The sequence below is a fragment of the Histoplasma capsulatum genome, genomic scaffold (genome assembly GCF_000149585.1).
Source record: "Histoplasma capsulatum NAm1 scaffold_5 genomic scaffold, whole genome shotgun sequence".
In the NCBI taxonomy this organism is placed as follows: Eukaryota; Fungi; Ascomycota; class Eurotiomycetes; order Onygenales; family Ajellomycetaceae; genus Histoplasma; species Histoplasma mississippiense.
In genome coordinates this window covers 2299731-2312008 of record NW_001813978.1, presented here as the reverse complement: position 1 = coordinate 2312008, position 12278 = coordinate 2299731, and the positions used below count along the sequence as shown (strand labels likewise).

The following is a 12278-nucleotide window of genomic DNA, read 5'->3' as shown; positions in this document are numbered from 1 at the left end:
CCACTGGTCCTGCGTCCGTTCCATAGCGGCCGTAGCGGCCGTTCCAGACGGAAGCGCATTTGATTTGCTTGGTATCGAGCTATAATTGCGATTTTATATTGCAAGGACAAGGCCTGCTGCAGCTTCTGAGGCGTGGGGCCAGCTGGTGTGATATTGGGCTGTCAAAAACAACGCACGACACGCCGGAGACAAGAGAGTGTTTCTGATCTTCTGCTTCTTCTTCTCAATACTATCACTTTCTCTACCTGTCTCTTCTTTCCCACCAGGAAGACGAACTCCGAGACATAGATGGAGAGACACATTCAGAACCCAGAACTCCGGAGTAGGGCTCCTGCTTTGGGACCCTTGGAGGTCCAGAACATACTATTTATCATCACCGCCTAGTAAGGCTTGCAGGGGTGGATATAACGTGTAGGGTTCAAGGTCAGTTCAATGATCTAGACACGAGTTACAAGGTGAAGGGGGATGAAGTTGGGGGGGGGGGGGGGGAAGGGGGGGAACTGAAATCCATCACTCCTAGTATTACCAAGAGGCCTTAAAAAAATTTTGATTTACTATACGGAGTACAGAGTATACTCATATGAGACCCGTTTGGTAGGGCTTGGAGATGGAGGCTGATCTGTTTTCAGTCACTTGCTTGATCTACCCGTCTTCTCACATAAGCTATTCAGCTCTTTCTGGTAGCCTCCGGCGATGGGTGGTGTCTCGATTGAAAAATACTTAAACAAAGTTGGCAGGAAAGGCGTGGAAAAAATGGAATGAAGAAATTGCACCACCACTTTGGCTGTATTATACATTTGTTCATATCACGAGTATGCATGCTAAAAACCAATGCATACCAGCATAGTGGATGGTGGGGGGGTTCAATATGCCTAACGGTCTGAGCAAACAAGCCAGGGAGTCTGGTGCAGTGAGTGCTCTTGCATTTTCAGCGTACCTTCGTGTTTCAAGTAATCGAATCTCCTTTCTTTCAGTTGAGAAAAGCAAATTCTTCATCTCAGTCTCTCATTTGATGTTTGCCCTTATGGAACAGGAAGACAGAAGAGAAGGTCTTCAGGCTCCCATGAAAGGTGCTGCACCTCTACAGGGGTAATCACGTATGCCAGCGTTATGACCTGGATGTGGATGGTCAAATAGAGAAATCTCCAATTTCAAAACGTACGTGCGCAACCATGTTTTCCCCGTATCCCGACATCTGACAGGTTCGCACACTCCATGCACTCTGGATGATGACCCCCACGCAACCAGCAGATTGCTGCTGCTCTACAACATGTACAGTACAGACAGAGACGAAAACGCTCCGGCATGAGCGGTCGTTATCTACCCAGCCACAGAAAGCAATGCAAGGGCAAAAGCAGGAACAAGAATAGGGCAAGAAACAGAACCGTTTTTCCGCGTCGGTTCCCTTTGACATTTTTCTTTCGGAAGCGTCAGCGCTCGGGATGGCGTTGGGATAACAGTGTAATATGAGACACGATGTGACAACGTATAAAATGTGGAAGTCAGCCTGGTTGCGATCGGATCCCGCTTGGGTGTAGAGAGTTTTGCCATCCCCAACGTTTTCATTTTTTTCCCCCATGATTTTGGGCTCAAACTTCAACCCTAAGACTTGTTCTCGAGAATGATGTCGGCGGCGTTGGGGAGTGCGTGCCTGGCAACTCCTTAACCGCCTGGGCACTGGGCAGCGACGTATGTATTGGAACGGGAATTATTCCTTGGCTGTCCACGTCTCTTGTCTTGTTCGACCTGATGTCCACTTGACGATTGTTGCCAATTGCCCAATGGCCGCCTCATGGTGCCTGTCCTGGATTTCTAGAGTGCTGCCCTTCTTGAACCAGTCATCAGCATGATACTAGTATTCTCCGCGTTTTCTTTCGCCGAGAAATTGTGACAACCCTGGGCGTGAAAACGAGGCATCCTGACTGTGCGCACAGCTTGACCGAGTCTCGTTCGGTCCACCCCAGGGGCTGTGACTGCATTTTCCGCCTGGAGGGTTCCATCGTAGCACGCGTATTTCTCACTCCACGTTTCCTGGTCGAAAGGAAGCTGGCCTGTCGTCAGGCACTCGGAGACATCGTCTCGGAGCAGAATTGACCAAACAGAGACCAGCCATTAAATATTGCCCTGAATTCGTCTCCACCCTAGCATTCTCTTCTCCCGAAACACACATGTCCTGCTGTCATACGGCAAATGTCACAAGTTGCCCAGTGCAGCGATCCAATTAGAGTTTTTCCATCAGGAGTTAGCAGGGATGGGGAGACAGCCATCACATCCAGCTGTCAAGCAGCTCAAGATTGATCGTCAGGGCACCCGAAACGCAGTCGAGAGTAGTCCCGAAAGGCTTGATTGTTATCCAGTGGTTTTGGGTACTGCCCTGTCTAAGTTCTTTTTAAAAGTCGAGGAACAAATGGAAGAGGCGACGGGGCAACCTTTCCGCAAGGCACTACCTCCAATTATGTTTTCCTTTTTCTCTCCTTTTCGGAATTTCTAGTTCGTAGAGGAGCTAACTAACTTACGGAGCTATATTCCTTGCAAAGCCAGAGGCCCGAGCTTGGTTGGAATACTCCGTATGCGAGCTTTGTTTTCTGTGTTTGATCTCTACTTTACGCCGTGTACGCTGATGACATACTCGACACAGACCGGATCATTCTCCCGCAATCCAGGCAGAATATACTTCATCTGTTGCCCAAGGGCAATGACGACATATAGTTGCTTCCTTCATCACATCTTCAACCGCCTCCCTGGCTGGTGAGAGGCCTGGGCCTCGTTTTCCCTTGTCTTTCACATCGGCTATTAACCACGTTACGGAGTCCTTGTGAGAGGAGAATCCAATGCTCCCAACTCATTCCTGCTGGGGAGTTATCCTTTGGAGGAGGAAATCCTCTTACGTGCTCAAACAATGATTTGTAAAAGTGCAAACCGCCTGTCTTCTCCAGGAATTCATCGCGCTCACACTCTTTCAAAAAATGCTAACTGAGATTTCACGGAATAAGCTTAATGGCACATGTTCTACACAATGATCTCAAGCTGATAATATTACGTGCTTCAATATCTCGAGTTCTTTGAGTTGCTACCCCTTCCCAACATGACATGGATGGATCGAAGCGAGGGCTGGATGCCAGGAAACTCTCAATTTGGTTTGCATGTCCTGTACATTGTAATATGTGCTACACGCAGTATACAAGACGCGAAGCAAGTCGCACTTTATAAGATGAAAGATTACATGGGTTTATTTTTATTTTATTTTATTTTTTTTTATTTTTTTTTTTTTTTTTTCATTTTTGGGCGAAGGCTTCCCCTTGAGTCTCTTTTTACATTCGCGCGCACTTACTTAGCCGACGACCATGTAACTAAGTCTGACGGTATGACAAACTGACTGCACGAGAGATTCAATCATCGTCTCAAAACATTTCTTCTCCTTCTTTTTCGTTTCACTGTGCCCATGGCAGCCTCAAGTGCTCTTTCTTTTTCAAGGATGGGACTTGTAGAGTACTCAGTCTCCTGGTCCACGATATGTACTGTACAGCATACTTCGGCGCAAGGACGATAACAAGAACCGTGCATACCTGGTCTTTGCTTTGTGATGTCTGTTCTTCTTCCGGTTTTGTTCCCCCAACCCCACAAATTCTAGAACTATGCGACAAGCGCACCCACAAAACTCAGTCTTCCCCACCGAGCCAGCTCGAACGCCCTGCCAGCCCGTCCCATTGCACTAAAAACCGATCCACAAGCGGCAGCACTATCTTCCCTGATAAACTAAGCGTAGTGACGCGTGCCCATGATTCGACGAATACGGTGCGTAGATATCTTTCCTGGGGCCTGGGAAAGGACTGCGATTGTTGTGACGGTTTTTGTCGGAAGGAGTTACAGAGGAGGAATATGGAAATGGAGGCGACGGCACGTAGGATCCTTGCAGCCAGGATGACGCAGACGGCGGTGGCAGGGCCATTTGTCAGGATTATGTCTGGATAGGGTGTTGTTGGTGGGGTTAGCCCCGTTGAGGTTAGAGCTGGCAATGGAGAGGATATATCATGACCCTTCTGCGGTTGTTGATCGGGATGTGTGCCTCGGAGAACATTTATACAGGCCCACAGGCAATGAAGGGTCGATACCGGCGCTGTCAAGAATGATTGATGTACCTTTCTTGCGCGAGGAACGGTGACGATTGTATATGATGACGAAGGTGTTTCTGATAGTGTTTTAGAGGCAGACGAATCTGGAGGCTTCCTTTCTTCAGGCTTCTTCTTCTCCTGTCGGCGGCGTTTCTGCAGAGTTGTAGGCGGAGACGGGATTGGCCCTCTTTTACTAGTGGCAGCAGTAACAGCAGGAGAAGCAGGAGGCAAATGTTGCTCAAGAAGGTCCTTCTCAAATTCCGTAGCTTTGAGAGCGCTGAATGAGTCCCCTGAGCTGACGACATAGGTGCGGTGGGTGAAGATATTAGGATCCAGAGGCGCACGCGCTAACATGGACAGCATTTCTGCTGTGTGCCCGCCGCTGCCCAGAACGACGAGAAGGTGAGCATGACGGGATGCATTTTCTCGGCTCGACGGCGGTCCATCAGTATGGCTATGGCTACCATTGGATGTGCGATAATAGAAGTAACAGGTAATCTGGAAATTTGGTTAGCCGAAGTTCGTTCGTGCGTAGCTAGGATGTAACATCTCCGGCCCATGAGATGAACTGAATGAATGCAGCAACTCATTCGGTGAAGACAGGAGCGTTACCAGCCAAATACCCAGGGCACCTGTCGTAAGCCCGATGGACACGAGAGTCACCAAAGCCATTGGAAGTGAAGGTGATGCCGTGTTTCGAGGTTGGTCCGGAATAGATTCACGTTTTCAATCATTCCACGGACTTCGGGTTGAGTCTAGTCCCTCACAAACAAACAAGATAGATAATATTAGAGATTCCAATCATATAGTATGCGATTAGGAGACTAGCTCCCGAGTGAATGGCCGTAGAGAGGACTATATTCCCCAATCCCCAATGCTGTGTCTGACGCTGTCAATGGTCATTCACATAAGAGCCCATTGATCGCATTGTGAAGAATCGACTATTTAGCCGGGCCATAGAAGTATTGAACACCTGTGAATTCCCGCATTCATTAGTTGTCGTATTTATCTATTCCCTCTCTTTCAAGCAAACAGTGGATGGTGTGGATTGTATAAATATATAGCGCCAATTCCTTCTCCAGGCGACGCTGCCAAGCTTCTCGGCGATTGCTGTGTTGACTTGGCTTAACTCCTCCGCGTTTATTTATCTGAGAACATAAACAATTATATTGCCCTTCCCTTTGTGCACGCCAGCGACACTGGACCCCCAACGCGTTGTCGCATGTCGCATGTCGACGGCCATGCCATCCCTCTTCAAAAAGCGACTGAGCTGCTTCTACTGCGGCGTTCGATCTGCTCAGTCGCAGTCCGAGTCCCTCCGCAAGTGGCAGTGTCAACATTGCCTGGCAGTGAACTACCTTGACGAGGTGAGCGCGTTTTGATATCCTATCTCACCTTGCGCGATTGATATTGATCAAAATAGCATGGCGAAATCACCGATCCCCCGGTTATCGAAGCTTCCTCGGGCACTCGATATACACAATACGCACAACCACTCCCCAGAGCAAACTCTCTTGAAATCGCAGAGCCGGACTCGTCGCTGTTTTGTTCAACGTGTTTGAAAAACCAGCATCTCCTCACCCAGACTCTTGCTTCATACCTACCGTCACCGTCGCATCCTGACTATGAAGTCTATGAAGTGTCATATCCCGCGTACCGGAAGAGTTTAGAGGAGCGCTACCCTCAAGTCTGCGAGTCCTGCGAGCCCAAGGTGCGCGATCGCATCCGACAAGCTGGATATGCGGCGAAGTCGGACCACCTGATGCGGATGATGGAGAAAAGCCGGGCTTTCCGACATACTCGCCAGGCGAATCGCTGGAGCTGGAGGAGCATGATAGTTTTCGCTGGTGCTGTTTGCTTCTGGGCTAGCGTTGCTGGTCAACTTGCCTGGAACCTCATGGGGACAATGGTTGCTGGCAACGCCCCTCAGAACTTGGAATCCGATCTGTCATTAAGGCTGGTTCCATTTTGTGTTGACAGGCTCTGGAAGCATCAACCGCTTTTCCGCGAATGTTCTTCAGTTCTGACGCCAGTTGCAGGACTGGCTTTGTCCCTAGCGATCCTATCAATTTGGTGGAATCCGAAACTTAGGCTTAAGGTGAATGGGAGAGGTGGACGATTGACTGGATTGGGCGAGTATTACAAGGCCCAAATCGTTGTTCTTGTGATTAGATTTGTCGCTTGGGCTTGTTTACAGGACCCTTCAATCACTGGCCTCAATCCCAAGATTGCTCCTGCTATCCATGGTTTCATGGGCATTTTTACTGTAATTGTGAGTTTCCCTAATATCGTGAAGTCTTAATCGTATAATTGCTAACTCGTATGATAGTCTGTGATAGTGTCGAGACGGGTTATCAAAAATGATACCACTCCGCTTATCTCATGGAAGGAGGACGACAAACCTCTGCTACCCCAGAAACCAAGAGAGGAGCATTCAACCCAGTTACAGCTTGCGAGCTCGCCGGACTCTCAGACCTCGTTTCTTAATTCACAGGCTAGCTTACATCGGTTCCCGGTTAATAGGCTTTCACCGGCTACACCAACTGCCCCGGAGCCATCTATTCCGCCGTCCCCCCAGACAGATATCGTTGATGGCGCCGATGCGATGGACTGGACACCATCTCAACAATCATTGCAATTAAGCGTTGCCCCCAAACCTATTCCAGTTCAACAACAAAATAAGTTGCCGTCAGCCCAAAAGCCACCTTTGGGATTACCGAGCCCGGGCGCAGTCCAGTCCATTCTCAAAGCCCTAGGACATAAACCTAATCCATTCCATAATGCCCCAGTTTTACAACCAAAATTATCAGCCAGCAAGGAGAGCAAGGCTGCATCGTCGTTGGAAACTATTATGGTTCCTCCAAGGTTCTTTCCCCCAAGTGATTTTGCAAATGATACAGGTCTGGAGAGCCTCTTCGACAAAGCCTTTTCGATTAGAGATGAGCCACTAGATTTACAGAGGCAACAATGGGCTGTTAGGTCAAAAGAGCATCCCGGCAGTTCCTTTCAAATTCTGAAACGGGTGTTGCTTGCAACTTCCGTCTTTATTTTCCTTGTTGCAGGGGTGTTTAGATGGCCTAGAAACTCTGTCGAAACCGCAATCCTAGGAATCTCATTTCTTGTTGCGGGTTTCTCCCTCCTTGAGTCTCTTATGAGGCCCCTAACTACCGGGAATGCAGTCAACCTAATCCTATCAATTATCGAACTGATTGCGTGCATCTATCTAGCCACTTATCGCTACCAGGGTCTATATAATCAGTACAAATTTGACGCTGCAGAAAAATCGATTGTGGCTTTCATGATAGGACAGGAAGTGAGGGCTCAGGACTCATTCTCTCAACGAAATACAAACCGGTCGCCTCAAAATTCGACGAAGCAACCACCTCTGGACAAAAAATCACCACAGCAAACCTGCCAATTAAACCAACCTCAATCTCAAACATACGAAGACCCTCACAAAAAAGTACCCAGTTTTTCGTCCTCTAACCAACAAACGCTCATTTCATCTGTGAACCACCCTGGCATCAAACCGAATTCCGGTCTCGGAGGCGGACACACCACACCATCTACCACCATCACCACCATCAACAACAACAGCAACAGCTTTATGACCAGCTTCAACGATTCTACGCAGTACCACCACAAGGCTCTCACCGAACACAATCATAAACCCTCCTATAGTCATTCTACATCTCTCTCCAGCGATCCAACAGCAACCCATCCAGCCCCTTACGCCTCAATTCCCCGCCAACAACCTTTTGTTTCCTCCTTTCCCTCCTTCCCGTCCTTCAACTCCACCCTTCCGGACAGCCTCCGTTTCTCACCACCCTCAACCACCACATCTACTGCCTCCATCAGCTACGCATCAGATACTGCCTCTGAATCCCCTAGCCCTCGGCAGAAATATACATCTCTCCCTCCTCCCTCTCCAGGCAGGCGCCTCCCCAGCCCAGGAATTAGTCGGTTGACTCTGGAAGATGATCCGTGGTTGCAAGGGCAACAACAAACGCAAACTCTGGCACGGGTACAAGAACAAGTGCAGACGCAATCACGGCCGACACGGTATGCGTTGCGGTCGCGTCGTGCTTGAACTCCGTAGGTTGATCCTGCGCCCTCTTGTCATGACACCAATTGAGCGCTTTGCGATCGTAGTTTTTACCGCTACGGTTCGGGGCCACGATGCAGAGAATGTTTGAGCGTTTTTCAAGAAATTAAACATGATGTATATTTTGATGAAAATTGTTAGGCGTCAGGTATATGTTTTTATTACTTCTGGATTCTATATGTATTTAGATTAGACACAGCAGCACCTCATTGATTTTTAGAAAATGATATTGAAAAAATATTACGAGGGGTATTGCTTGTCTCTTGCAATGCTGCCACATAAGATTGAATCCCTTTTACAAGCCAAATTGGCCAAACCGATCCACCAACTGACTTGTGGCTGAAAGGGTATTAAATTTATGGTGTAGAATTTGTAACAATCAACGGACCATCTCATGCCTTGAATAACCTTAACCATGAAGACTATATAGGTTGATCAAAAACTTGAACATAGTGAACTAGTATAGCCATAGTTCCAGCGCATCACTCCGCAGCATAATGAAGACAACCCGTCTCGTGTCCATGTGTTGCACCGCAAGCCTCCATGGCCAGAAAAAGAAAAGAAAAGAAAAGAGAGAACCTTGCAAAAAGTACAACTACAACGATGCAACGGTATATTCCCGCGTGAGCAGCACTCTCTTGGCTCGATTCGCATCTGCGAGTTCATATGGCTTTGGGCATCACCACCGATTAGTTCAGGAGCATCCATAATGCCCCTATTGCACAAGCGTGCCACACTATTTAATGCATGTCCATTTCCTGCATCTAAACTCAGGCGCCTGAGTGATCATATTTGGATCGCAGATTTGGTCGATTTGGACGCGTGCTCTTGGTAGAGAGACAATCCCTATCTTCAAGACCAATACTAACATTTTTATCCGGACAGCTCTTTTGGTGTGCTTGCGCTCGTACGGCCAGCGGCCCGTCTCGTTATTTGCGTGGTGAACGATGCCACTTTCCACGTCTTCAGAGACGTGTATCCTTCAATGGTATTCAACTGAAAGAACTGAGAGACTAAAGTAGATCGCGTTGGGTTCCATGATGTTGTCCCGGAGCCGATGATATTTTAGGATGGAGTAGGGATGGGTGGAAACTCTTAAAATCCACAATTGGAAACGAATTTGGCATCGAATAGGAACAGACCGCATGTATTGTTATATAGGGAGAGCAGGAGACAAACTGCCATCTCAACACAATATAGCATGCTTTGGTGTACTCCCACTATTCAGGATATCAGCCTGCGAATTCCCAATCGACAAAACCAGATAGTTTATCATTATGTGTCAACACATTTGCTGGATTGAGGTCTGCATGCATGTTCAAAGAAGACATGATATATGATCGGGAACGAACATCTGTTATTTTGGCTCTATCAGTAGCATCTGGGACTGGGATTGGGCTACAGATTTTCACCTGATGGTTGTTCAGATCTGAGATGTTGTCATAGGGCCCAGTGCTGTCCTTCTCATTGTCAACTCGACAATCCTGACAGGCTCCACCGAGTGGGTTGGAGATCAAATGGGGGTATGGATTCGGAATCGATCGGATTTTTTTCCACATAATTTTCGAAAATCAATGATGAACTGTTGGTATTCATTGATGGAAGGTGTTTGCCTGCAATGTCGCCCTTGATGCGAGTTGTCACCGTGGAGCCTTTCTGCCCTGAAAGCATAATCAAATCAAGAACTCGTGGCGCATTCAGTGTCGTGTGTTTGGCAACCAGCTCAAGAGCCCGTGCTTCGTATTGGAGACGGCTAAACCAGGTCCGTTTGATATAGAGATTGAAAGGCAACTGTTGGGCATTGCGGGCACTGGAGGTCTCACGACCATTGAGCTATTCGCCAATTGGTATGAGACGACGGCAGAAGAGGAGACGGATTCGTCGTGGTATAAGACAGTGGAGCTGAGCTATCATTGCGGGAGACAGAAATGGGTCACTTAATTAGCGAAGCAATCATGATAAGAAGCAATCACAGGATGCATCAATGGCTGTATATTTAACCAAATGAAGAGTTCAGAGACGTGTGTGGAAAGAGAGACGGTTCAAATTTGTGAGCTTGGCAGACGTTTCTGCAAACATAAGTTAATCATAAATAGAAAAAGTAAATCTATTTCTCTAAAATTCTCGACTCCTACTGAATGCGATTTTTGTCGCTTCGCTCTCATGAAACCGTAAAAAATATTTGTTCTCGCCCATTACATGCTCATGCTTGATTTTCTATATATCACGCCAACATATATGCCAAGAGCAGAAGGAATGTTAAAAGAATAATTATCTTTGGCTAGTGGAATGCGTAGGTGTAGTTTGAGGAAGGGGCGGGAGGAGGTTTTTAGCCGCTTCTCGGGCATTTTGAGCCATCAACGCATCGATAACAACGAGGGACGCCATAGATTCGACTATGGGGACTGCTCGGGGAACGACACAAGGATCATGTCGGCCTTTAGCCTCAAGCACGCCCTCTTCGAAGTCATAGCTAGCCGTCGTTTGAGCCTGGCCAATTGTGGCGGGAGGTTTGAATGCGACCCGGAAGTATATTGATGCTCCATTTGAAATCCCTCCCTGTATACCACCCGAATTGTTAGTTTTGGTGGTTAATCTTTTCTGACCAGGTGTCTGTCCATTCTGGTTATCGGCGGTTGCGACGAATGGGTCATTATGAATGGAGCCTGGAATTTCACAGCCAAGGAACCCGGACCCGATCTCGAAGCCCTTTGTTGCCGGAATGGAAAGCATCGCGTGTGCAAGTTTGGCCTCGAGTTTGTCGAAGCATGGCTCCCCGAGCCCGACAGGAACATTTCTTATAACGCACGTCACGGTTCCGCCAATGCTATCGCTCTGATCTCGGAAAAGTTCGATGACTTTGGTCATGCGCTCCGCCGCTGCTTTTTCGGGACACCTTACGGGAGCGAAAGAGTCGACCGTTGGTCGGTCGATGTTAGCGATGAGTTTTAAGAATTCGGGGTTTGTTGTTGGGTTGGGGTGTGCCGCAGTCGGGGGGAAGAGATGCTCGTTTCCCACAGATGAAACAAAAGCGACAATTTCAATGTTGTGTGATAGATTAAGGTATTTCTCTGCAATAGCTCCCGCCGCAACCCGACCTGATAATTTGTGATGGTCAGCAACGGCAGTCCTGGCATTCACCTGCCCGCCCCCAAAAAAAGGCGCGAAAAATTCCAAGCTTCAATGCGAACATACCTATAGTTTCACGAGCGCTGCTTCTACCCCCGCCGCTACTAGCTTTCACACCGTATTTCTCCAAATAAGTGAAATCCGCATGGCTAGGGCGGGGATAAAGATCCATTGTGCTTCCACCATAGTCCTTGGGTCTCTGATCTTCGTTCCGGACAACCATACCAATTGGCGTGCCCAGAGTGATGCCAAATTCCGTCCCAGATTGTATTTCCACCTTATCTTTCTCGTTTCGAGGCGTGGTAAGAGCGCTTTGACCTGGCCGTCTGCGAGTCATCTGTGGTTGAATGTCCTCCTCGGTGAGGGCCATTCCTGGAGGGCAGCCATCCACAATGCAGCCAACGGACCGGCAATGGGACTCGCCATAGCTAGAAAATATCTTCAGATCAAGAGTAGAGGTGAAAATAAGAAGTCAATGCTTACGTCGTCACTCTGAAATATTCCCCGAATGTAGACATTGCGGCGCGGGGCTCTCAAACTGGAGGAGGGGCACCAAATAATTGGCGGCGGGAGTATTGCGCGAGCAACTTCTGATAGTTTAAGGTAACGCAATCCACCGGGTGATATATTGCCACTGTCACTAGATATATATATTCTATAATTTCTTAATATCGTCTTTCATTCTGAAGGCGAAAATAATTGTCATAGCCCCACTAATTGCAAAATAAAATTTCCCAGGCCATGATGTGGATGACTCAGCCCATGGATTGGAGCTCCGGCTGAACGTTGCCTATTCGGGCCTAGTTCTTTTGGTTCAACATCAACCAACAAATCCTGATGAAGTTTTGTATTTCGAGGGAGCGTTCCTTATTATGAGCTTGATATCCATCAATGCTTCCATTGCGCCTCCGCATGGACGCCCTTTGCAAATC

General features: G+C 48.0%; 3 protein-coding genes across 3 annotated transcripts; 1 reads left to right on the top strand and 2 right to left on the bottom strand.

The window, feature by feature from the left end:
* Window positions 1-3659: 3659 nt before the first annotated feature.
* HCAG_05548 (predicted protein) lies at window positions 3660-4784 on the bottom strand (the record flags this gene model as incomplete). The annotated part of the gene is made up of 2 exons (XM_001540031.1): window positions 3660-4610; window positions 4725-4784. 2 exons carry the CDS (start codon window positions 4782-4784, stop codon window positions 3660-3662), a joined length of 1011 nt encoding a protein of 336 aa, XP_001540081.1.
* A 569-nt stretch (window positions 4785-5353) lies between these two features.
* On the top strand, window positions 5354-8202 carry HCAG_05547 (predicted protein; the record flags this gene model as incomplete). Its single annotated transcript, XM_001540030.1, has 3 exons — window positions 5354-5479; window positions 5536-6384; window positions 6442-8202. The coding sequence occupies 3 exons, from the start codon at window positions 5354-5356 to the stop codon at window positions 8200-8202; spliced, it is 2736 nt and encodes a 911-aa protein (XP_001540080.1).
* Window positions 8203-10488: 2286 nt separating this feature from the next.
* HCAG_05546 (chorismate synthase) lies at window positions 10489-11864 on the bottom strand (the record flags this gene model as incomplete). The annotated part of the gene is made up of 3 exons (XM_001540029.1): window positions 10489-11315; window positions 11413-11774; window positions 11830-11864. The coding sequence occupies 3 exons, from the start codon at window positions 11862-11864 to the stop codon at window positions 10489-10491; spliced, it is 1224 nt and encodes a 407-aa protein (XP_001540079.1).
* Between the last annotated feature and the right edge of the window lie 414 nt (window positions 11865-12278).